The 24,804-nt window shown below is 43.4% G+C and overlaps 1 protein-coding gene across 1 annotated transcript in view; it reads left to right on the plus strand.

Annotated features, from left to right (window-relative positions):
• CUNH1orf94 (chromosome unknown C1orf94 homolog) overlaps positions 1-10,298 on the plus strand; it is a 35,717-nt gene extending 25,419 nt beyond the window's left edge. The window contains exons 5-7 of the mRNA XM_039836826.1: positions 878-955; positions 4,540-4,736; positions 10,033-10,298. Coding sequence (XP_039692760.1) covers positions 878-955; positions 4,540-4,736; positions 10,033-10,108 — 351 coding nt within the window. The 3' untranslated portion in view covers positions 10,109-10,298. The remainder of the gene's footprint in view (positions 1-877; positions 956-4,539; positions 4,737-10,032) is intronic.
• The last annotated feature ends 14,506 nt before the right edge of the window (positions 10,299-24,804 follow it).

Below are 24,804 nucleotides of genomic sequence, written 5' to 3' on the forward strand. Positions count from 1 at the left end.
GTGTACACATAGATACCCAAGGCCAAAGAATTAAGTTTTTATGTCTCATTTGTCTGAGCTACCAGAGAGCCTCTTCATGTGTAGGAAGGTGAGGGGCACAGTGAGAGGTGCTGAAAATACCTAACACTTGCAGAATCCTTACTATGTGCTGGGCACCATCCTAAGCATCAACTCATTTATCTTCATGACAATCCTCATCATAAGGTTATAGACATAAGTATTATGTGTGGGCATATAAACACGCAGCAACAGAAACCCAAACAAATACACTTGGGTTCACCTCACAGTTGTACATTTGTACATGGAAACACACAGCTGCAGACACAAATGGAAGTACACATGCAGATGTGCTTAAATAAACCTGGATGCAAACTAACATACACACAGAGATATATGTGGACATCTTATGCTGGGGGCAGGAATGGGGTTTGGGGAAATGAACTTAGAAAAGGGGTGTAGACCACAACAAAGACAATTTGGCTACCTTCACAGGGTTTATACTCTTAAATACACATAATTTTATAGACAAGGGAAAAGAGACTCAGAGAGGTGAATGACTTCCCCAAGGTCATACAGCCACTAAGGGATATATCTGAGATTTAAGAGGCGGTCAGTTTCCTGAAGCTCTTACTTTAAATACTCACCAAAAAGGCTGTAAATCCTGCTAGACAGGGGCTTTCTCTGTGGTATGAGTTGTGCTTGCTCGGCCCGATGCCAGCTGGACCTGGCAACTGGTGGGTCTGGCTTGCAGTGCGGTGGGATGGACTGGGCTGTATCTGGAGATCCAGGCATGAGAGCTGGAAGCTGAGTTGAGCGGCTGCTCTCTGGCTGGGGGCCCTTTGCCCCACAGCACTGAGCCTCTCCCTTCTCTCCCCAGAGCCTATACCCTCAGCGGGCAGCCAGGATGCCCTTTCAGCAGGCCCTGCACCCCCAGCTGGGGTGTTATTCCCGACAGGTGAGTAAATGACCTCCTCACCTCTGTCCCAGCTTCACGAAGGCCTTCAGGTTAGAAGGACAGCTTCTCCATTGTCCTGGTCACCAGGAATAGTTTCCGGCCTACCCTGGGCCCAGCGTATACACAAATACCCACGTGTGTGTAGAAACAGTGTCCCTAGGTGATGATAACGGCTGGCACTTACAGAAGCTTTCCTGTGTGCCAGGCCCTTCTCTAACATCTTTACCTGCATTAACTAACGTAACCTTTACAACCGCCCTATGAGGTAGGTTAGAGATGAGGAAACTGAGGCACGGAGAGATTAAATAACTTTCTCAAGGTCACAATGTTAACATATAAGTTAGCTTTTGCTGTGGCAATAAACGTCCTCAATATCTCATGGATTTCCAACAATAAACATTTGTTTTTCTCTCACAGTCTATGGATTGGCTGAGCTGGGCTGGGATTGGGGTCAAGCCTGTCCCATGTGTTCTTTTGGGCCTGTGCTGAAGGTACAGTAGGTTTTGCTCCTGCCGTGGTGGATGGCAGGAATGTGGGAGGGATAAGCAGAAGCACCACATGCCTCGGGAGCCTCAGCTCAGAGCTGGTACCCGGTAATGTGTGCCCGCCCTCCACTGGCCAAAGCAAATCACACGGCTTTGCCAACCATCAGTGGGACAGGGGAATCCTCTTTCTTCCCTAGCAGTTTATCAGTCAAAATACAAGATTAAATACCAGCTAAATTTAAATTTTAGATAAACGATGAATAAAGTTTGGGTATAAATATGTTTTCAAATATTTCATGGGACATACTTACACTAAAAAATATTTGCCGTTAATTAATCCATTTGGGATTAAGTTATATGAAATTCAAATTTAACTGAGAACCTGTATTTTTGTTTGCTCAATCTGGCACCCCTACTCCCATAGGAATGTCGGGGGTGAATATCTGCTTGACAATATCACGATGGCAGAACAGGGGTTCGATCTTAGGCAACCTGGCTTCAGGGTCCATGATCCCAGTCGCAATGGTTTACTGCCCCTTACACACAGATACACAAAAATACAGTCCCAAAATAAAGCAGAAGGACAAAAATACAAACAGAAACAAAGATACAGTTACATACATGCCACCAAGCTGTGCTGCACAGGCGCACACGAAACACAGAGAAGCATGCTCAGAGTTATCAAGTGTCTCGGGGTGGGGATGGGGTGTGAGGAAAGACGCTGAGAACTTGTTGATCCTCAGGCTGGCCTTGTCCCCTCACACCCCAAACTCACCGACTCCTCAGCCTCTCTTCTCTCCCCAGGGAGCCCCATTCTTTCTCTGCAAACCACACCTCTGACCTGAAGTATGTGAGGATGTTCCAGAGGGTAAAGAAGGGACCATGGGTACAGGTTACTTTATGGCGTGGGCCACGATTGCTGCTTTTTCAGCAGTGGGAGCTTTGCATCTTGATATGAAGGAGAAAAGACTGATGATAGTCTGGCTCAGCCACGTCATCTCCACCCCATGGACAATGATATCGTTCCACCTAGCTCCAAAGAGAATGATTTTAGACAAAGTTATGTATGTATATACATTTGAAAAAGTAATATAAGAACATGGTACAAATCGAATCTCAGAGGCAGTCATTGTTACCGGTTTCTTAGGTATCCTTGTCGTGATGTCTATTTATGTTAATGTTTTTGTACAAGGGTGGCATTCTGGGAACACTTTTCTATCACTGCTTTTGTCAGCGAAGTCTATTTTGAAGATGATTCCAGACCAATACACACAGCTCTGTTTTATGGTTTTTATCAGTTACATGTAGTGACATGCACATTTTTGAATAAAGCGTGTTGTATAAGCTTTAGAACCCGAATCTTCTCTTTCAAATCGGTCCTTCTCTCAGGTCTTCCCTCCCTCCGCCACTGTGGAAACCTGGGGTATTTTCTGCCACACCGGTCTACAGGCATCTGTCCTGGGAAGTGCTTTCCTGGGCTCTCTCTATAAGCTCTTGGCAACTCCTGACCTTTAGCTTGTCGTTTTGAGGTTTTGGTGCCTATGTTCAGCATCACTAAATTCTATGTCCACTGGGAAAAATATGGGCGTGCCTGGAGGGAGGGGCTCAGGCTTCCAGAGGGAGCAAGCACAGGGTTGCAGTATAGGCGCACATGCTCTGAGCTCACCCCGCTGGGGTTTTGGTTGCAACTCAGACACTGAAAGACTTACTAAGCGAGCCGCTTAATTCTCTGAACCTCAGTTGCCTCATCTCTAAAATGGGGATACTAATGGTCCTACCTCACAGGGCCGTTTGGAGTTTAAATGAGAGAATGCGTACGAAGGGCCCGGCACACCCTAAGCACTCAGTAAGTGCTAGCTTCCGTGAATTTTGTATTAGATAAGGATGTACAGGGAGAGAGAGGGCCGTCAGCTTGCTGAATCACTGAGCAGCGTGACCCCCGGACTCTTGCTGTTAAAGTGGAATCCAGAAGCTTCCCCAGTTTTGACTAACTCGCCCCAGCATGCAGGAGGATGGGCATCAGCTCCACACAGGCAAGGGTTCTGCAACATTCAGAGCTGTCAGTAGTGGAATACAGTGCTCGTAATGTAATGAGTTCCTTGTCATTTTATATTCCAGTAGACACTTAATGGTCTCTTCTTTCCTCCCTCTTCTTCTCTCTTTCTTTCTTGCATTCATTCATTAACATGTTTATTGAGCAGCTACTGTGTGCCAGGCACTGTCTCAGGGCTGAGAATATATTAGTAAATAAGACAAATGGGATTCCTGCCTTGTCGGGGGCATGATAGTGGGAGCCCTGGCTCTTGCTGAGGTGTCTGATCCAAGCAGTCTCTGAAACCTCACTGAGTTCCTATTTTTCTCTAGAGTTTGAACCGAATCCCACTGTCCTTTTTTGCCCTTTCTCCTAGACTCACATTGTCCAATACCGTAACCACTAGCCATGCGTGGCTATTTAAATCTAAACCGATTAAAATTAAGTAAAACTCAAAATTCAGTTCCTCATTCACACCAGCCACCTTTCAAGTGCTAAATGGCTGCATCTGGCTGGTGGCCCCCATGTCGGGAGGTGCAGATACAGAGCATTCCCACCGCCCATCACAGGACTTTCCGCTGGGCCTGCCCTGGACTTAGAATCTGTTGAGATCCTGAGATAGAGGCCAGGGATGTTTAAATCTGGACAGTTTTAATTGAGATAGCAAAAGACTTAAAAATAAATGTGGGGCTTTGAGGATGGTCATGACAGAGGGAAAGGTAGGGAGGCAGGGAAGAGAGCGGAAATAATATTTGTTTGCTATTTATTAAGTGCCAGTCTCTTTATATCAGCTGACTCAGACCCCATATAATGGAGATAGCATTTGCCCATTTTACAGATGAGGAAACTGAGGCCCAGTTAAATTCAGTCATTTGCCAATCTCATGTACAGTTGTTGAGTCCGGTGGTTTTTCCATTCTAACACATTGCCTTCTATGTACCCCACAGCAATAGAGGGGTACAAGGCTAAGGGGTGGGGCTGGGGTTAGGGTTCGGGTTGGGCAACCATAATGCTTGAAAGCGGTGGGCTCTGCCAAACCTCTCCCCTCTCTCCCCTCTGACCTGCAGGTGACGCCATACAATCCACAGCAGATGGGACAGCAGATTTTCCGCTCCTCCTACACTCCCCTGCTGAGCTACATCCCATTTGTCCAGCCCAACTACCCGTACCCTCAGAGGACACCTCCCAAGCTGTCCACTAACCCCCGAGACCCTTCCCCCATGGCAGGAGATGGGCCGCAGTTCCTCTTCCCCCAGCCATACGGGTGAGTCCTCAGCCCACACCGGAAGTCCAACCTGTGCCCAAAGGGCTGGTGGAGAGGCGAGACGAGTGTGCTGGGCTTCACTACTGTGGGGAGCGGAGGGCCCCATGCTTGCGTCTGGAGGCCGTTTTGGTCCTGGATGGACCTAGTGTGGAAGTGGGCAGGGTCTAGGCCTGATGGGCCCCTTTTGTTGGCCTGTACTGGAGCCGGGGCCCGACAGTCTGCTTGCAGAAACACAATGGCGCAGTCAGGAGTGAATGGCACTCCATCACAGCAGGTGGCAGGTGGTGAAGCACGACACATTTGCCTTCACCCATCTGCTTGCTTCATAACAGGACATGGCCAGGTAATTTTAAAGCTCTCCTCTGACTCACTGCACCCTGAGCTCCTTGCCAGGCTAATCTCCCGAACATCCCATTGACGTTGTGGCAGGCCCTGCTGAAGGACCTTCTACTGCTTATCAGGGCTGCTCGTGCTTTTCCATCAAAGTAGCCCAAAGAGCTGAGGAGAAGGGCTTAGCAGCAAATAGCCAACACAAACTTGACATTTGAGCTGAAAAGTCCACGCAAATTTTACGTGCCGGTTATAAGTTTGTATTTGTTGTTTTAATATAACAATGTAGAGCTGCTCATTCCTACCTACCAAATCTTTAATCTACTAACGATGCTCCGAGAGGCAGGTAGTGCTGTGTCGTCCCGTGAATCTGAGTCTCCGGGCACACCCTGGGTCACGTGTGCCCCAGTTTGAGAAACTTGGTTTGTATAATTAGGGCCAAACTTGCTGACCTGACATCAATTCCCCTCCTTCCCGCCCCCCCACCACAGAGCCTCACTGTACTGTTGACATGTGCCCCCAAACTCGCATCCTTTCAATCAGCGTTTCCCCAAGTGTCTCATTTAAAGGGATAAATGCTAGAAAGAGGTTTCTGTAGTCAGATCTTTTTGGGAAAAGCTGTGAAAAACAAAAATAAACACATTTCTTAACTGTTGGAATTTTCAGATCATTTCATTTCCAAGGGTACACGGAGACTGTCCAAGACGGTGGTCGATAGCGTTATCTGAACATAAAACCCACAAACCCACTTTTCTCCTGCTTTGTTTTTTTCCTCTTTTCCTCCCTCCCTTCTTCCCTCTTTTCCTCCTTCCCCCCTTTTCTCTTCCTTTTTCTTGTAGGGCATTTCATGGTGTGTTCCACCCAACACACCCTGGGAAGCACTGTATTCATTTGTGTAGTTCGTATGAATTTAGCCTGTCCAGGGGCCATAGATGATTAGGACATGTTTCCTCCCTTCAGAGAGCTGAGAGTGGGTGAGATGTGGGCACGATGATATGAGAGCCGTGACAAAGTGAAGACCATCAAAGTAGCCCAAGGACAGAGGGCGGACGGTGAGGGGACTGCAGGATGGGGAGGTTCCAGTGAGTAGCGATTGCAGACGGGCATCCCAGGTGGTGGGAGTGAGGCCCCAGCTGGGACGGTGCAGGGCAAGCTCGAGGTCTGGAGAATAAACATTGGGTTGAATTATTAGATTTATCCCTGAAAAAGGTGGAAAACAGGATTGAAAAAAGAAGGTTGGGACTGGATTATTAAATAAGGCTTCTGACTACTAGGCCTGGGGATCCAACGCAGCCTTGTCCACATGAAAGTGAATTATGGGCCGGAGGGAAAAGAAAGAGGAGGCCAGAGAGCATAGTCTGGAGGTGACTGTGAGGGTCTGTACGAGAAGTTCTTGCCTTCCTGGAGGCGACAGGAGATGAGACTGCAGAGGGATCCAGACAGACTACCTGCAGGCCAGCAACTTCCCACATTCCATCCTGGGACTCTGGGCTCCAGGGAAGAGAGACTCAGTGCAGAAGCTCGAACTGGCTGTACTCGGGAGAGAGCGTGGTCCTGAGGTCTCATCAGTCAGCAGTTGGGAAGCCCTGATGGGGACCGGTAAGAGCGGAGGGTTGAAACCTGGTCTTTGGCTGTCTGCGGGCACAGGAAAAGGAAGAGGAAAAGGAACAAGGAGGAGACCGAGGAAAGCAGCCTCAAACGTGGGAGGGAGCTTGGGGACAGCTGGAGATCGCAGGCGAAGGAGGAGAGTGACGGAGCAGTAGCAATCAGCGAGGGTGGAACGGTGGCCAGAGAGGTTGGGAAGACCAGGAAATGAGGTCAGAAAAGTGAGGCAAGGAGTGCAGGCCTGTGTCCCCAAAAGGGATGATTTGTTGATTCAGAAAATACTTATCCAGCACCTTCTATACGCCCAGCATTGTTTTAGGCACTGGTTACTGGAGTGAACAAGACAAAATTCTTCTTCTCTCATTCCAGAGGAGAAATAGACAATAAGGAAATAAACAAGCAACATGCATGCCAGGTGCCGGAGGTAAAGGAGGCAGGAATGAAGGGAAGTCTCTTGAGCTGAGATCTAAATGAAGTGAGAGAGTGAACCAGGCATATATGTGGGCGATGAGCGCTCTGGGCAGAAAGAATAGAAAGTGCAGTGGCCCGAGATGGGAAATGTAGCTGGAGCACAGGGGTGGGCGGAATTGAAATTAGAGGAGTAGCCAGGGCCAGACTAGCTAGGGCTTGGTAGGCATGGTACAGAGGTTTTTTTTTTTTTTTAACAAAAGCAGTGGGAAGCCATTAAGACTTTCAAACTGGTGAGGACATGTTTTAATTTTCTGTTTGGAGAAGATGACGTTGGTTAAGGGGTGAAGAGTGAACTGTGGGGTCAGAGCTGACCCAGGAGAGGAAGATAGGAGCCTTGATAGCTCTCTGAGCAGGTGGTGCTTGTGGCGTGGACTAAAGCAGTGACCATGGGAAAGAGGGCAACTGACAGATCTGGAGTGTTTATTGTCTTGGCAGAATTGACAGGACTTGGTGATGGTTGGATGTGGAATGAGAAAGAGAGGAATCAAGCATGGTTCCGAGGTTTTTGACTTGAATGACTGGATAAGTGGCAATACCAAATTACCAAGGTCAAAAAGACTACAGCAAAGATCTATTAATTAAAATTTTGGTTTTGGGATACATAAAATTTGAGATGCCTGTTAGACGTGTGAATGGAGCTGTTGAGAGGCAGATGGACATACAAGTCTGGGGCTCAGGGCAGAGTTTGGGGCTGGTAATATAAATCTGGGAGTCATTAGCGTATAGGTGATATGTAAAGGCATGGGATGAAATGAGCCCTGGGCCTCCAGCATGTGGAGAGTTTGGGGAGATGAGGAAGAACCAGCAAAGAGTCTAAGAAGGAACATTATGAGGTGTGAGAAACAAATATGAGTGTAGAGTTCAGGAAGCCAGGTGAAGATATTATTTCCTGGAGGAGAGGAGGGGTCACACGGTGATGAAAAGAGAACCTGGACACTGTCAGATGGAAGGCAGGGAGCACTGAGCGCAGCGGTGGCATCGGGTAGGGTGGGTTACCAGTGGTGTTAGATGGAGCAAGGTCTAGGAGAGGCTGGTCTGCACAGGGAAGGAGAGTTTACTCCAGGAGACAAGGAAGGTCAGTGCTTCATCTGGGTCAGGAGCAAATGAGAGAGTCAAGAGACTATATATGAAGTGGGAGAGGAAGGGGCAGGGTAGCCCTCCCTCCCTTCTACCAAATCAGTTTGCATACATTCATCAGGGTTAGATAGCCATACAATTGATTTTCTAAACAATAATACGTTTAAGAGTTAAAAGGAGCACAAATAATAATTACACTGGAGATACCAGTATAGGAACATCCCGCACAAACCAGGACAGGTCACCATGCTCAAGAGGTAGTTCAAGCTCCTCCTCCTTCCTCCTGGAAGCATTCTTTGATAACTCTAGTCCACATGGATTATCCCTCTTCTCGGCCCTCTTATGTATGTCCTGTCCAGACCATGCCCTTGACAGTTGATCTGATCAGAAGTTCTCATCCCGAAGGGCTTAGAGACATGGGGCGTGGTAATCAGATACAAGGTGTGTTCTGAGTAATTTGTTACTGGGAATTATTAAATATGAAGTATGGGTTATGGCCTTTATTTTATAAAGCAGAGTGGAATCCAGAGTATCCCTATAGTAACATCGCTTTCAATCGTTTATATTCCAGTACCGTTTCTGAAAGAGAGAAAAAGAGGTGGGGTTACTGTTGGCATTAATTGCATATCAGGCACCTACCTCATGCCAGGTCCTGGCCTGGATGCTGGGTGTAAAATGGTGGACAGTCCAGATAATGTCCCTGCTTTCATGGAATCTATTTTAGTGAGCAGGGACTCAAACATAACCCAAAGCCTAAGCTTATTCACAGACACTCAGCAAGCAACAGATACTGATACCAGCTGAGGCATTACAAATTAACGTGATGGTTTGTTCCCTGTGCTTCTTCCCTCCCCTGTCCCCTTTTTTTGTTTCATGAGTTAATGGGAGGGTGCCGTGAATGTGAACATCTGTAATATGCATATCTGCACAGTTGAAAAGTGATGGAAAAATCCCTGGATTAGACTAAATCTAGCTATTTGCTCTGCTGCAATTTGTACCGAGCTCTGCTCCCATTCATTCAAAGTATCCTAGCAGATGGGTGACGAAATTGTAATAGGATCCCAAAGGTATGAGTAAATGATTCCATCTGGAGAGGTCAGGGAAGGCTTCACAGACGAGATGGCTTTTGAACTCTCTTTTGAAGTATGAATAGGAGTGTGTGAGGGAGAAAAAGTGGAAGTGTGCGTATTTCTGCTCCTGGAGGTCAAGGCTCAGATCTTGACCCTTCCTTCCCTGAGGGTCTAGCAAAGTCCCAGGCACTCAGTGATGTCTCAGCGCTTACTTCTCAGGCTGGCACTGAGAGAAGAGCCTGACTTAGCTTGGTGAGGATAAGAGGAGGACCCGTGGGATTGTCCGGACAGATCTCACGTTGGGACACGCCCCTGGGTTCTCTGATATTGTGGAATTTCCTGAGGGGCACACCTGGTCCTCTAAGGTAGGTAGAGTGGCCACAGGCCCACAAGTAAGGTGCTCAGTCCAGACAGGCTCCCTGCTCTGTGTTCCTGGACTTGGTGAGAGTGTAGGCCCCAGAGAAATAATCCCTACAGGCTGCCGGGGGCTTCCCGACCTAAGTAAGTGGCAGAAAAAGCTCTTTATTGTCCTCCAGTTGTATGATTCTAATATTTTATTTTCCCAGAGCCAAACCTTTTTTGTTTTTTTTTAAATTTTTTTTTTTTATGCTGGAGCTTTTAGCCTCCAAGCCTGTCATGATCTTCATAGACTTTGACAGCTACAAAATTAAAATATAACTTTTTCTAATATCTCTGCTAATATCAGGAATGCCATCATGACATCCATCTTCATTCTCTTCCAGGTTCGGCTCGACGTCTGGTGGGCCCCTGATGAACAGTCCCTATTTTTCCTCCAGCGGGAATGGCATAAATTTTTAGGTCTCCTCTTCTCCCTCCTCCTACCTTAGCCCTTGGATCAGGGCTAAGGGCTCTGGAATTCTGGATTCTGCTACAGCTTGGTATGAAGTTTGGAAAGCCAAGGGTCCGACCAGGTCACAGACAGAAGACAGCAAGACCAGACTCAACAATTGACCAACATTCACACGCACAGCCCAATGCCCCCACCCTAAACCCCTCAGATTCATACTAACTTGCTCAACCACTTATGCATCTGTATTTAACTAACACGAGTGATTTTTGTTTTTGTTGTTGTTGTTGGTAAAATAGAAGTAAAACGCTTAAGTTTAGAAAGTTTATATTTTATGATAAAAGTATGAGCTGCTGAAAACAGAGTGTGCCCGTTTGGTTATTTTTATTACATCCTAAGTAATCTTCACTGCTCGTTTTCCCTATGAGATTAAGTGTTTACTGAAGACATGAAGAGAGACCACTTCATGAAATGCTTCTCTCTAAATATGGGACCCGATCATAAATTTGAGTGCTTATCTCTTCTCTTCTATGAACCACCTACTTCTCAACATTCCAGTTTATGCATCTCAGGAATGGACATGAAAGAAGTGGACCCTCCTCTGTCCTATCCAGGTGGCGGTTTTACAGAAGAACTCTCTCTTGGACAGAAGATGGGAAAATGTGGCCTGGAAATCAATTCCAAAAATACTCCTAAAAGTGTCAGACTATATCCAGTGGTTGTATATCAAGTCCAAGCTCCAGGTCAATCTCAAAACTGCACCTAATGGCACTGCCCTTGGTTCTATCTCGATTGGCTTTTCTCAATGACTTGAATAAGGACATTGAGAGCATCCTGATCACGTTTATGGAGGACACAAATCTGGGAAGAGGGATGATTCGAATTAATGATACACATGTACCTTAACTCTTCTATTCTATACCCAAGGCAAGGATCACTTAACAGTTGTTACCCTGGGACACAGTGTCATTCTCCCTGTGGTGTCCCAGGCATCCATCACGGATCAGGGCTGGTCTATGAAATGAAACCCATGTGCCATCCTTTGGCAAACTCTAATAAGATAAAATTAAACAGAGGTTTAGTGTAAAGACATACTTTAGGGTCTAAAAAATGAGCTATGCACATCTAGATGGACCAACATTGCCAGTTCTAAATTGCTCTATTCCCAACCCTGTTAGTCACCTGAAAGCTCAACCCCACCCTGGCTGAGGTGGGAGCCTGCTCTGGGGAACATTAGGACACATCCTGATAGCAGCGAGAAGCTGGGGTTGGGAAGTCACCAGTGTCTTGGGATTGGGCTAAGCCAAGTGTCCACAAAAGCATTTCTCTTGCCTTCACAGTGTGACACCATTGACCTCATTGGCTTTTTTTTTTTTTTTTTTCTGGGTCCCTGGAAACCAATTTTTCTCCCAAGTTCTCTTAGGACTTATGCCTTCTCCATAGTCAAAGTTTGAGAATTCCCCTCAGTACTTCAGGCCCTTCCTCCAAGGTTGACCCTACCTTTAGTGTATCATGTTTCTTGTTGTTATCCTTGGTTAAATGGTCTAGATTTTTCATGGGCTTTGAGAGATACTAGTTACCTAAAAGTTTTCACACATGCATGAGCCCCTTTCTTCCCAGAAGAGCATCTTCACAGTGTACCTCCAGGTATTAACCCAGACTGGGCCATAGTTTACCACCCTCTCCAAATATCAAGAGTATTTGGAGGCAAAAGAGAGGAAAAGAAAGGGCACGGATTTGCCTTTGGCCAAACCTGGGTTCTTAGCCACTTCCCCACTTGACCTTGGTCAGAGAATTTAACCTTTCTGAATTTCAGTTCCACTAATGGTAATGTTAATATTTGTGAAGATTAAAAGATAATGTAGGCTTACTATAGACTTAATGTCTACTTAATATATTCTTGTGGTTTTAAGGTAGTGGAATAAAGATGTTGCTGTCCTTCTATTCTTAAAATTTACTCTTAAATAATAAGGAGATCAAGACAACCTATATAAACTGCATTCTCAATGAAACTAAGAGAAGCCACCAACAATCCCATCTACTATATTCAAAGGCAGAAATACGATGGGAGAAATGGTAAATGCCTTAGAAGAATAGGGGAAGATCACATTGAAATGCTGGTTGAAGGAGATACATGAACATGAAGCAAATCATTTTCCCATGAGCCCTGAAGCTCTCAGGGACTGGAGGTGCCAGATGCTGGACGTCGTGGAAGGTGTGGCTGGAGAGAGATGCAATCAAGGAGTTAATGTAAGAGGTAGCTCTTATCCTGGCCCCACAAATCCAGGAGCCACAGGCAATTCTATAGGAGACAGGAGGCATTTTCTTTGGAGCAAACTTGCAGAACATGCATAAGGATTATGGAGAAGAGGGCCCAGATGGAAAGTGAAGATTAAGTGAAATACACACACAGCCAATGACAGCATCTAGACTTTAACCAAGAGGCAGAAATTTGGAGGGTCTGCCAAAGAAATTTAATTGCCCAAGGGCACTTGGAGGTACCAATGAAAATTACCCTATGATTATGCCCTTTCACAAAGAGCTTCCAATCAACTTTTTTAGGACCCAAAGCTTAATAAGAATGGACAATCTCCAACAACAGCAACAAAAAAACATTAAAACAAAGGCAAAAAGAAACTAAGAGAGACAGATCATAATACTCTCAGGGAGATAAGAGAAGATAGTACATTTTTAAAATAAGGACAGCATGTTATATGCTTATTTTAAAAAATCAGAACAAGAAAGTGCTTTTGAAATTAAAACAGTGATTGCTGATTTTTTTTTAAGTGCAAAAGTTGGAAGCTAACATCAGAGATCTCATGGAAAGGAGAATTCAAAAAAGACATGGGATAGATTATGAGATAAAACATAAGAAAATGAGAGGATCAGTTCAAGAGGCCAAATATCTGGCTAACAGGAGTTGTAAGCAGAAGAATGAAAAGAGCAGGGAGGAAGTATTAACAGAAAAACATAAGAAAATTTCCCGGTTGGAATGGTTCAGACCAGTGCTCTGCAAAATGAATGAAAAAGATCTACATCAAGGCATATTGCTGTGAAATTTCAGACTATCAGGGATAAAGGCAAGATTCTTAAAATTTCAAAAAAAAAAAAAACCTACTCACATACAAATATTCAAGAATCATAATGGCATCAGATTTCTCAGCAATAACATGGTAACCTAGAAGACCCTGGGACGAAGGTGTCATCGGTTTGAGTAAAAATGATTTTTAACCTGGAATTCTAAAACTAAACTTGTGTCTGTGAAGTTAGAACGAAGAAGTTTTCAGATATGCAAAATCTCATAAAACTTACCTCCTTGCAACTTTGTCAGCAAGCTAAGGGAGAATGAGCTCCACGAAGACGAGGAAACCGAGACAGAAGATGTGGGCTCCAGGAAATAGGTACCCACTGGAAACTCAGCAGGAGGCAGGTTAAGGAGACTCCTGAGGGGATGGAAGAGGAAGTTCTTAGCTCAAAACAGAGCTGTGAAACAGAGCCTGGGAAGCCAGCACAGACCAGTCCAGATGGAACAGGAAGTTGGAGACCTCAAATAGAAGGTATGTCAGTGGGATGCTGGGAGGGCCTGGAGAAAAAGAAAATGACCAGTTATTCTGACAATGTTGACCATGTTGGAAATTCAAGAGTTGTATTGAGAGTTGTTTTATAGTGGTTGGTGGGGATGGGAAGATTGAGCTTCCCATGAATAAAAAAATTGTTATTTACTCAGCAGGGAACTATATTTATGTGATCATAATATGATTTTAACCTAAAATCAAAATATGATTTTAACCTAAATCGTGTTATAACTATAGTGAGAGAATGGAGGTGAAAAGAGGGATGTGAATAGAGCTAAATTCTTCCTTTATCATTGTAGGAAGTCACTAGGTGATATCTAAAATGGATGATTAAAGAGATGGTGGAATTTCCATCATTATCTAGAAATCTGAAGGTAAATCATGGGATAAAAAGCCAAGAGAATCGAAGGACTGACTTACCTATGAGAAGCAGAGAGGGTTTGTGAGGGGTGGTGGTACAGGGATCGCTGCCTTGCTCATGAGCCTTTTAGCATTATTTGGCTTTTAAAGCATGCACATGTATTACTTTAATAAAAATAAGTGTTAATTTAAAAAAGAAATTGCATGTAGAACACCATCTAACATGTTGCCCAGCACATGGTGATGTCAAAAATCCTTGTTGACTTCTACTGAGCTGCATTCTGACATAGCCAAAGCCCACCACCGAAGTCCCCTTCCTGGGATGTCTGAGAATTGAATTCTCAGAAGCTTCCATGAATTTTTCCCTAAAAAATTTTAAAAGGAAACTTAGTTAAGGGCGGGCTGGAGCCAATACCCAATGCTTTTCCACCACGTGGCACTCCCTGACTCCACTCACCTCTCCAGGAATTCCAGAAATACTTGGAGAGTACTAGGAACAGGAAGCCTGAGTGCTTGTTTGATTCACAAGAGATTAAAACTCCCAGCTCTTCCCTGTGCTCCTTCCAACCACCTCTCCACTCCATTCATTCAGTGCATATTCACTGAGATTCATTCTTAAGCATACAGCAATGGGCAAGACAGGCAAAGTCGGCACTTTCAAGACATGCATTTAATGCTTAAGATATTAAATCACAGTTAATGAAAGGTGATGAGGTTATTAAAGGGATATATGAGAGCACATAGCAGGACACCCGCCCATGTCAGAGTGTCAGATAAGTGATGTCTGCTCTTGTAACATTCCTGGTCCCTGCATCTAATTCTCATCTGATATGTTTTCGAGTTGCTACTACCCATTCTCTTTCCTCAGAAGATACTTTATTTATAAGTCTTAAAACTAATGACAGTCTGTGTGTATGTGATTTAAGCAACAAAATTGAGGAGTATCATATTTTTGTGGGTTCCAGAAATAATAAAATAACAGCTACTAATCATTGAGCACTTACAATGGGGCAGAGCACCGTATACGTCACCTTTATTATCTAGTGTAGTGTTCATAATAACGTGTGATGTATATATATTTATTACATATACAGAAACTAGGGTTCAGAGCGATCACGTATCTTATTTAAGGTCACATGTTAAGTGGCTTAAAACATCCATATTCTTACTTTTGAACTTCCCACATGCTTCTTTCTAATAACAGCCCAGAGTGAGTAAACTTTGTTGGAACTTATATGGTTAATAACTATTAAGTTTTCAGACAGCTATGACCTCTAAGTAATTTTCTAATGTTAAGCCACTATCCTAACCAGAGGGAGGCAGGGGCTGAAGACTGTGAAGGAATTAGCCCTAGGGAAAGGAGGGGGTCATCTGGAGAAAAGAGATCAATTCACAGCCTTCAAACTCCTCCTCCAGTTCTAAGTTCTCCTCCAAGGCTCCCTCCTTCAGGAGGACTTCTTCGGTTCTCTTATTTGTTCCTTGGTGTGACAGGGATTTCCATTTGGCACCAAATATGCATTTCCCCCATTTTCCTTAGGACTAGAACTCCACGGGGAGAAGATAGAACCACTTCAGTTATTTTAACAGAAAGAATTTAATAGAAATAATTGTTAGCTCTATATCAAAAAACTGAAAAGGCGAAGGATTCCAAGTATTCCAAGGGCGACTGCAGAAAGAAGCTACCATCCAAAGAGAAGAAGGTAGAATTATTAAATTTAGAAAACTTTTTTAAGAAATTAAATTTATTGGGGCTAATCTTGGTTAATAAAATTATGTAGGTTTCAAGGGTACAATTCAATAATACATTATCTGTGTATTGCATTGTGTGTTCACCACCCAAAGTTAATCCTAAAGGGGAAGTCTTGAGGAGCTGAAATTCAGACAACCGTATCTGGGGAACAGGGACTGTTTGGCTGATGCTGGTATCTGTCTCTGAGCTCGAAGGAGGGGCTCCATGGGGAAGCAGACCTTTAAGAAAGAGGCATCAACTTACTGGTGTTGATGTTCCAAGAAGGCATAGTGCGAGGCTGTTTCTAAAAGTTTTGCAAAATGGCAAACTGGGTACAATTGCTGCTACTGGAACACGTTAGCATTGCTAGGATAGTGCTGACCAGAACAGGAGCCAAACAGGAAAGAGCAAGTCCCTTCATTCTCCTCCAGCCTTGGGTCCCCTTCTAGTGCCCCTTATTGACAGAGCCTAACAGAAAGCCAGCAGGCGAAGTAGAAATATGGTCTGCAGAATTTCAAGATCACTAGGAGTGGGTTTGAAGCCATGTAACGAAGGCCTGACAGCTCAAATATTCCATTATGGACTGAATGTTTGTGTTCACCCTCACCCCAAATTCATATGTTGAAGCTCTAATCTGCAATGTGATGGTATTTGGAGATGAGACCTTTAGAAAGCAATTAAGATTAGATGAGGTCATGAGGGTGGGATCCCTATGATGGGATTAGTGCCCTAATAAGAAGAGACATCAGAGATCTCACATGCATACAAAGAAGAGGTCATGTAAGTGCATAGAGAGCTGGCAGCCATCTACAAGCCAAGAGAAGAGGACTCAGAATAAAACCTACCTTGCTGGCCCCTTGATCTTGAACTTTCTGGTCTCCAGAACTGTGAGAAATAACTTTCTATTGTTTATGGCAGCCTGAATAGCTGAAGTCCTCCCCACCCAACCCCACCAGTAACCTTAACATGAAAAATTTTCAAGGTTGGTGAAATGCTCTGAAGTTGTCAAATATGGAAGCAATCACCTCAAGAGTTACCTTCTGAGACTCACCTCAACCAGTTCACCAGCACCTTAGAGAAGAGCGTGTGGGTATTCCTGGAGATTAAAATTCCTTGCACAAGACATTTTTACAGAATGTTTCTCCTAATCTTCATTCCTCAGAAATCACCCATTGTCCTTCAGGAATCATCCCAGGAAGCAGGGGGGTCGGGTAGGGGATGATCAGAAACTATTAATCAACAGGCAAGTCGTCGTCTTGCTGCATCATAAAGTTTCAAGGCTTAGCTTCAGCAGTTTATTAAATTACCAGAACGCCAAGAAAAATAGCTTTAATAACACATTTCTGCCTATCTATTATTTTTTTATAACCCAGAGTGGAGAATTAAAAGGCTCCCTACCATTTAAAATAGCATTTTTAAAATTAAAATGAACATGTTAGAGGGATCTCTTTTTCCTCTTAATTCAAAAAAGAAGCCATTGATTCAGGATGTGATTACTCTAAGCTGAAATTTTATGGCTAAATCTTTGTTTGGTGTAAAGAAAGGAGGAGAAATGATTTTCCTTGTGAGGTTTAAAAGTATATTAATTAGAATAAGAGAATGGGCAGGTTGCTTTGTTCTCTCATGCGGCTTAGTGTTATAAACACTAGTTTCAAAAATTATGATGTTGAAGAAGCTGAGATAGAGTTATCTAGAGGACCCACTGGCCACCCAGATGGGGTCTCACAGGGAGCAGAGTCCTGGTGAAGTGACCACAGTTCAGGCTCTGCTTCTGAGCTTTGCAAATTCAAGAACATTATCAGGGTCCTGAGATCTGACCGAATTCATAGGTCAATGTATGAACCCAACTACAATTTATATTTAATGAGGTACTCCTTGATAATTTCTAAGTCACTTATTGAGCTCTAACTATGAAACAGGCAATGTGCTAAGAACCATAGGTAAAATGATAAATAAATCACAGTCCCTTTGGTGCCCACAAAGAGGTTATAGTGTGGGAGGGTGGAAGATACAGATCAGTATAATGCAAAATGTTTCTACAATAGTATAACATAGCTACAGAGATGCAGAGGGTTGTAGTATTAGTTATCTATTGCTGTGTAACAAATTACTCCAAAATGTAGTGGCTTCGAACACCAGTTATTATCTCACAGTTTCTGTGGGGCAAGAACTTGGTCGTGGCTTAGCTGGGTCCTCTGCTGCAGGTTTCTCAGAGCTACAATCCAAGAGTCTGTAGCCTCATCAGAAGGCTCAGTGGGGGAGGATCCACTTTTAAAGTGAATACTCATATGTTTGTTGGCGAGATTTGATTCCTTGCAGGCTGTTGGCTGGAGACCTACCTTGGTTCCTTGCACACGAGTCTCTCCATAGAGCATCTTCTAACTTGACAACAGGCAAGCAAGAAGGCAATAAAAAGTGCCAGCAAGAGTCCACTGGCAAGATGGAAGTCACAGTGTTTTTATAACTAACTTAATCGTGGAAGTGGCATCCCATCGCCATTGTCATATTTTACTCATTAGCAGTGAGTTACAAGGTTCAGCCCACCCTCCAGGGTAGGGGACTACAAAGAGGCTGGGGGCTTCCTGGAACAAGAGAGTCAGCAGAACACAGTACTTAGTAGTAGTTCTAGAAACATTGTGCCTGGACTTGAAACCAACAATTTTTCCTAAGTCTCTTCTCCAAAATGGAGGTGTTTCATTCAACACATCGTTATCACACACCTACGATGTGCCATGTGCCATTGAAGAAGATGAGGGTCAGCAGTGAACAAAATAAAGTCCCTGTGAGGGAAGAAATTAGCATTGCTACTACGATCAGTAGTCGGAGTGGAGACCAGAAAGAAGTGAGGGAGTAACATGCAGATACCTGGGGGAAGAGAGCATTCCAGCCAGATGGAATTGTAACAGAAAAGAATACTAGCAGTACCTACTTCACATGGTTATTGTGAAAGTTAAATAAAACACATGCTATACTCAGTGGTGATAAGGGCCGCACAGGAAAGGAAAGCAGAATAAGGACGAAGAGTAGGGCAGTAAGCTATTCTTGTTATATTTTCTTTTAGTTCGGTAAATTTTATTTTGAAATGATTTCAAATTTACAGGAAGCTGCAAGAATAGTACAAAGAACACCAACAGACTTTTCACTCAGGTCCCCTATTAACATTTTATTACCTTCGCTTCATCATTCTTTATTTTATTATTTATTTTCAGAACCATTTGACAATAAGTTATTGATGTGATGCCCCTTTCTTCCTAAAGACTTCAGTATTTTCTGAGAGCAAGGGCATTTTCTTCACATAGCCACAGTACAATTACCAAAATCAGGAAATTATCTTAATGCTATAGTCTGTTCTGCAGACCTTATTAAAATTTTAACAGCTATACTAAGAATGTCCTTTATACTATAAAAATAAAAGCTTTTTTTTTTTCTTTTTCTGGTCCAGGATCCAAGCCAGGATCATATGTTCCATTTAGTTGTCATGTCTCTTTAATCTCCTTTAATCGAGAGTAGTTGTTCAGCTTTTCTTTGTCTTGACATTTTTGAAGAGGACAAGCCGGTTATTTTGTAAAGTGATCCCTCAATTTGGGCACATCTGCTAAGACAGGAAAACCAGGAAAGTAATGTGTCCTTCTCAGAGCATCATATTAGAAGGCACACGAGGTATCTTTCTCTCATTATGGGTGATATTAACTCTGATGATTTAGTTAAGGTGGTGTTTGCCAGCTTTCTCCATCGTAAAGCCACTATTTTTTTTCTTGTATAATTAGTAAGTATTTTGCAGGGAGACACTTTGAGCCTTTATAATTATCCTGTTTCTCAACAAACTGTTACCCATTTGTTTTAGCATCCATTGATGATTCTTGCCTGAATCAATTACAATGGTTGCAAAATGGTGATTTTCTAATTTTATCATTCCTTTTGAATGTATGAATTGGCAGTTTACTGTGAGCTACTTTTAGATAGGGTTACCAGGGAAGGCTTCTCTGAGGAGGTGACATTTAGTGGAGGCCCGAAAGAAGCGAAGGAACAAACACGAAAATTATCTGGAAGAGTTTTAGGTAGAGGGAACTCTAAATGCAAAGAACAAACATATCTACTTTTATGGTTATTGTGAAAAGTAAATACAATACCATGTGTAAATCATGGTGCATGGCTTTTAGAAATAACTCAATAAAAGTAAACTATTATTGTTACTGAATAGTGATACCTAAACTGAGATTTAAAAGGCAAGAGGGCTGGGGTAGTGAAGCAGCAATGGAGCTGGGGAGAGTGGGGAGTCCAAGTGTGGTGGCCAGAATTCTCAACTGATCTCCAAGGACCCACACCATGTATAATTCCCCAAATCTAGAGGTGGTTAGGACTTCTGAATATGACGGGATATCACCTCCATAATGTTCTGTGGTACAGTTGACTAAGAAAGGGAGATTACCCTCAGTGAAACTGACCTAATCACATCAGCCCTTAAAAGGACTAGGCCCTTCCTGGAGAGATAAAAATCAGATAGCATGAAGGGAAATGTGTGAGAAGTTCTCCATTGCTGGCTTCGAAGATGGAGTTGTCTATGTGACAAGGACAGGAGAGTAGCCTCTTGTAGTTGAGCATAACACTCCCCGCCCCCAACAATAGACAATCAGCAAGGAACTGAATTCTGCTAAGACCCTGAAGGAACTTGGAAGAAGACCCTATGCTCCCTCTGAGAATGCAGTCACTGACACCCTGATTTCAGATTCGTGAGAACCTGAGCACAGAACCCGTGTACCATGTGCCTAGACTTCTGACCTATGGAAATCATGAGATAATAAATGGGTGTTGTTTTAAATTGCTATGTTTGTAGTGATTTGTTATGCATCAGTAGAAAATTAACATACCCAAGGAACAATATTAAAAAGATATCAAAAAGAAAGGGCATGAGAACATTGGAGAACCGAATAGCTGAGGGTAGCTGAAGCACAGCGGAGGGTACAGGGATGGGGCTGCAGAGGGAGGTGGCGTGTTCAAGCAGCCAAGGTGTTCACATCAGTCCAGTTCAACATTTACTGAGTATTGTGGTTCCAGGCCTTGTGACGTAACAGGCTGGGGACCCAGAGGTAAATAAGACAATTTCTGCTCTCAAGGAGCTCACAGTCTGACGGAGAAAATCGGCTCAGTGGTCATCAAAGGCATGTATACTGGTAGCTCCTTGAGAGCGGGCCTCTTTGCCTGTTTTGCTCACTATGGATCCCAAGTGCCTGCAGCAGTGCCTCGCATATAGCAGCTGATAACTGCTATTTGTCGAGTTGAATGGAATTGAAGTGATATTTTATCTCAGCTAGTGATTTTCAACCAGGGGCAATATTTTCCCCCAGGGCCAATATCTGCTGACATGTTTGGTTGCCTCAGTTGGGGAGGTGCTACTGTCTGTCATCTAGTGGGTAGAGGCCAAAGACATTGCTAAACATCCCGCAATGCACAGGACAGCCCCCCACAACTAGGAATTATCTGGTCCAAAATAGTGCCAAGTTTGAGAAACTGTGATCTATGACAAGGGTGAGATCGGATGAAACCTTCGTTCTTCCCAGCAGAAGAACGACTCTAAGGCTTGTTACTTCCAGTCTCTGTGTGTCCTCTCACTTCGACAGGACTGAGTAGACAGGGAGAATCCCCTTGGCTGGATCGTCTTAGGACTTCATGCAGTTCAGCTTCTTTCCATCAGCATTTTTTCCTGAAAAATAATCAATGTTTTTGATTAGAACCCAGTGACCTCTTAGGCTCCATCTCCTGCTTTGGTTTGGGAGGCACCAAGCAGTGTGCTGGTCGTTGTTTAACAACCAGGTCTCAAAGATATGTATGCCCTGTACATATCTACATGAGTTTGTTAAAATTTCACTAATAGGATGTGTAGCAGGCAATTTGCAAGTAATAACATACGCAGCACTATTTTTTATAAACTTCACATAGCCAAGTGATTCTCACAGAACACTTTTATTGAATTTTGCTGAACATTTGTATCCACAGCCAATTCAAGGAAGCCATTGGTGAATGAGTGTCGTTCTGACATGAACGTTGGGGGTTATTTTCCTTTACATTAACAAGTAAAGTAAAAGTGAGACAATGAAGGCATGCCGGAACTCCACTCGCTCATCGATGATGTGAGCGACAGCTTTACTGAACCAGATAATAGTTTTCAAATACTGGAAGACTATTTCTTCAATTTTTATGCCATTCACAATGTAAGGTTGACAGACACGACAGGCTTTTAAGTTTAATCTGCATCATTAACATTTTCTCCATCAATTTCTTAAGTCTAGGCAATTAACAAAACAATAAATCAAGCTCTGATTTGTAGCGTTTTCTGATTTTCATGGTATAAATACTCCCACCTTGGCCAATTTCAAGCCACCGATGTGGTGTTGCCGAGCACTGAGTCGGGAAGAGATGCACACACAGTAGCACATCATCATACAGTATTTCCATCATTCAGATATAATAGAAGCAAATAACCTCAACAGCATAAATAATAGTAACACATTGTAAAATAATTAGGAAGTGATGAGTTTTGAGTGTGATCTTTGTTTTTAATAAAATTTAATTGTAGATTTCAAAATGGAATTGTCTGTGCTTAACAACTGGTTCACGAAATTCTAGAAAATTTAACAGTTGGCTCTTGAAAGCTGGTATGAGCTGGCTCTAGCACACCACTGGTTTACCCAGTTGAGGCCTTGTGTTGATGGCCATGACTCTTACTCCCTAGTTCACTCACAAAGAGTTATGTTATTTCTAAGTTCTGGGGATTGTAGACTGACTATACACACACAGTGTGTATGTACTGATCACAAAAGAGCCTACCCTGTCAACCTTTGGTGTCTCTCAACCCTATTGGCCTTATCAATGTAATGGGAAGAAGACATCTGACTTTTCAAATCTGGTGAAGACTGTTGACTTTTCTTTGCCCTCCTCCCTGTGGGATTCCCTTCCAAGCATTAGTGGTGGAGAACAGGACAAGGGAGGGAATGTGGCTTCACAAATCCTTAATTGATTAACACTGGCTGTCATACGCTTGCAAGAGAAACATGCAGGAAGGTAACTTGCTGAGATGTTCTCAAGCACACAGGCTTAGTATATCCTTTTGTTGGTCATCCCTATGTATCATCCCACATGACATTACATTTTAGCTTCTTCCGAAGCCCCTTCTATTTCTACTCAATTCTTTTCCAAGGTAGAGATCACTCAATTCCATGTTGTGCCAGCCCTATTCGCAGGGAAGTTTTCTATTTCTGGTGTAATTAATAGGAAGAGCAGAGCACGTGGAGTGGTGGCCACAAGGATTAGCCTTCGGGGGACCCTCTTTTCTATTATTTGGAATCCAGCCATGACCATGGGCCAGTTCACTCCTGTGGTCTCAAGGAGGTGAACACTTAGCATTCTCTGAGTTATCCTGCCTGTTTCGTCCAATGTCTTAATGAACTCTTCATGTTTTCTTAAATTCCCCAAGTTAATAGACTTTAAAAAAAATTTTTCCCCAACTAAACATAAAATATAAATCATCCCTAAACATATTTAGCTACATAATTATACCTTATCCACTACCAAACCTCATACCAAATACAGTCAATAGACTTAATGCTTAATCTACAAATTCTCCTCTTCTAATGCAATGCATTTCCCTTTAGTCAATTTTAGACATTAAAAACGTTATTTGCTTTATGGAAAGTATTTAGTCTTGCTTTTTAACAAACATGAATGAGTGCCAGGCTCTAGACTAATTGTTGGGGGTGTATGGGTAAATAAGAAAAATAGAACTGTTCCCTCCTATTATGAGGCTTTTAGTCTGACAGAGGAGAATGGCATTAAGCAAATACACACACACACATATATATATAGTTTAAACAGTTAAAATGCTATAAAGGCAAAAAAAATGAGATCCTAAGATGAAGAGATATACTTTGTATTGGGGCCAGGGAAGGCATTACTGAAGGGTGAGAAGGAATGAGCCAGGGTAGGAGCACGGGCAAAGAGTGGGGAGGACGACTCCAGGGACAGGGAGCCACCTGATCCAGGACCCTAGGAAGGGGAATGAGAGGTCTTCAGTGCAGAGACTGAGGAGGTGGATGGAATGAGGTGAGGCACGAGATGGAGGCAGGTGGAGATGACACAGTCAGGTAAGCCTTGTTGTCGCTTTTCTTCTACCCTCAATAAACCATTGAAGTCTTAATGCAGAGAAGGAAATGTTCCAAATTGCTTTCTAAAAAGATCACTCTAGATGACTGGTGGAAAGTGGATTGGAGAACCAGGGCAGAAGGGGAACCAGAATGATAGGAAGCAGTTGTAGTAATCCAGAAGGGAGATAATGGCGATGTGAACCACAGAGATTGCAGTAGAGAGGAACGGAAAAGGATAGATTTGCAAACATATTTAGGAGGTGGAAATAACTGAATATGCCAGGGAGATTATTGTGGTGAAGGGGATGAGTGAATAGGAGGTGTCAAGAATGGAGGCCAGGTTTCTGGGTGGGAAGAAGGAGGGGTCACATTGGGAAGACTATGTGGACACCAGATAGAAAGACAGTGTCTGAGAGCGAGTAGGGACAGCTCAGCGGGAAGCAAAGAGAGAAACAAGATGACTTGAGCTAATTCCTTTCATATTTCATCAAGAAAAACTGATTAAACAAAGAGATAATTTTCTACTGATAAAGTATGCTGGCTTTTTTAACCTCCACTCTGTCTAATAACCAACTGGTCCTCAGTCTCATTGTCTTTGGCCATTCATTCAACAATTTTGACCAAGTTCAAACACTCCAAGACAGTGTTCCTTAAAGTGTCAAGCAGGTAGCACTAGTGGTATACCAGATGATTGCAAGTGGCATGGAAAATGACTTTTCCATGCTGTATGGATATGGCCTCACATCACATTGAATCACATAGTGAGAAAGTAATTTCCTTTTCAATTCTTTCTTAGGCCTTCTGATTACATCGGGGAGAAAGGCTCCATTTGGTGTTAGCATGTCTTTACACCTCTCTAACACTTGATAATCTCTCTCTCTAACAAAGAGAGAACAAGGCCACAA

This window comes from Pteropus medius, unplaced genomic scaffold, assembly GCF_902729225.1.
Source record: "Pteropus medius unplaced genomic scaffold, Ma_sr-lr_union100, whole genome shotgun sequence".
Lineage (NCBI taxonomy): Eukaryota > Metazoa > Chordata > Mammalia > Chiroptera > Pteropodidae > Pteropus > Pteropus medius.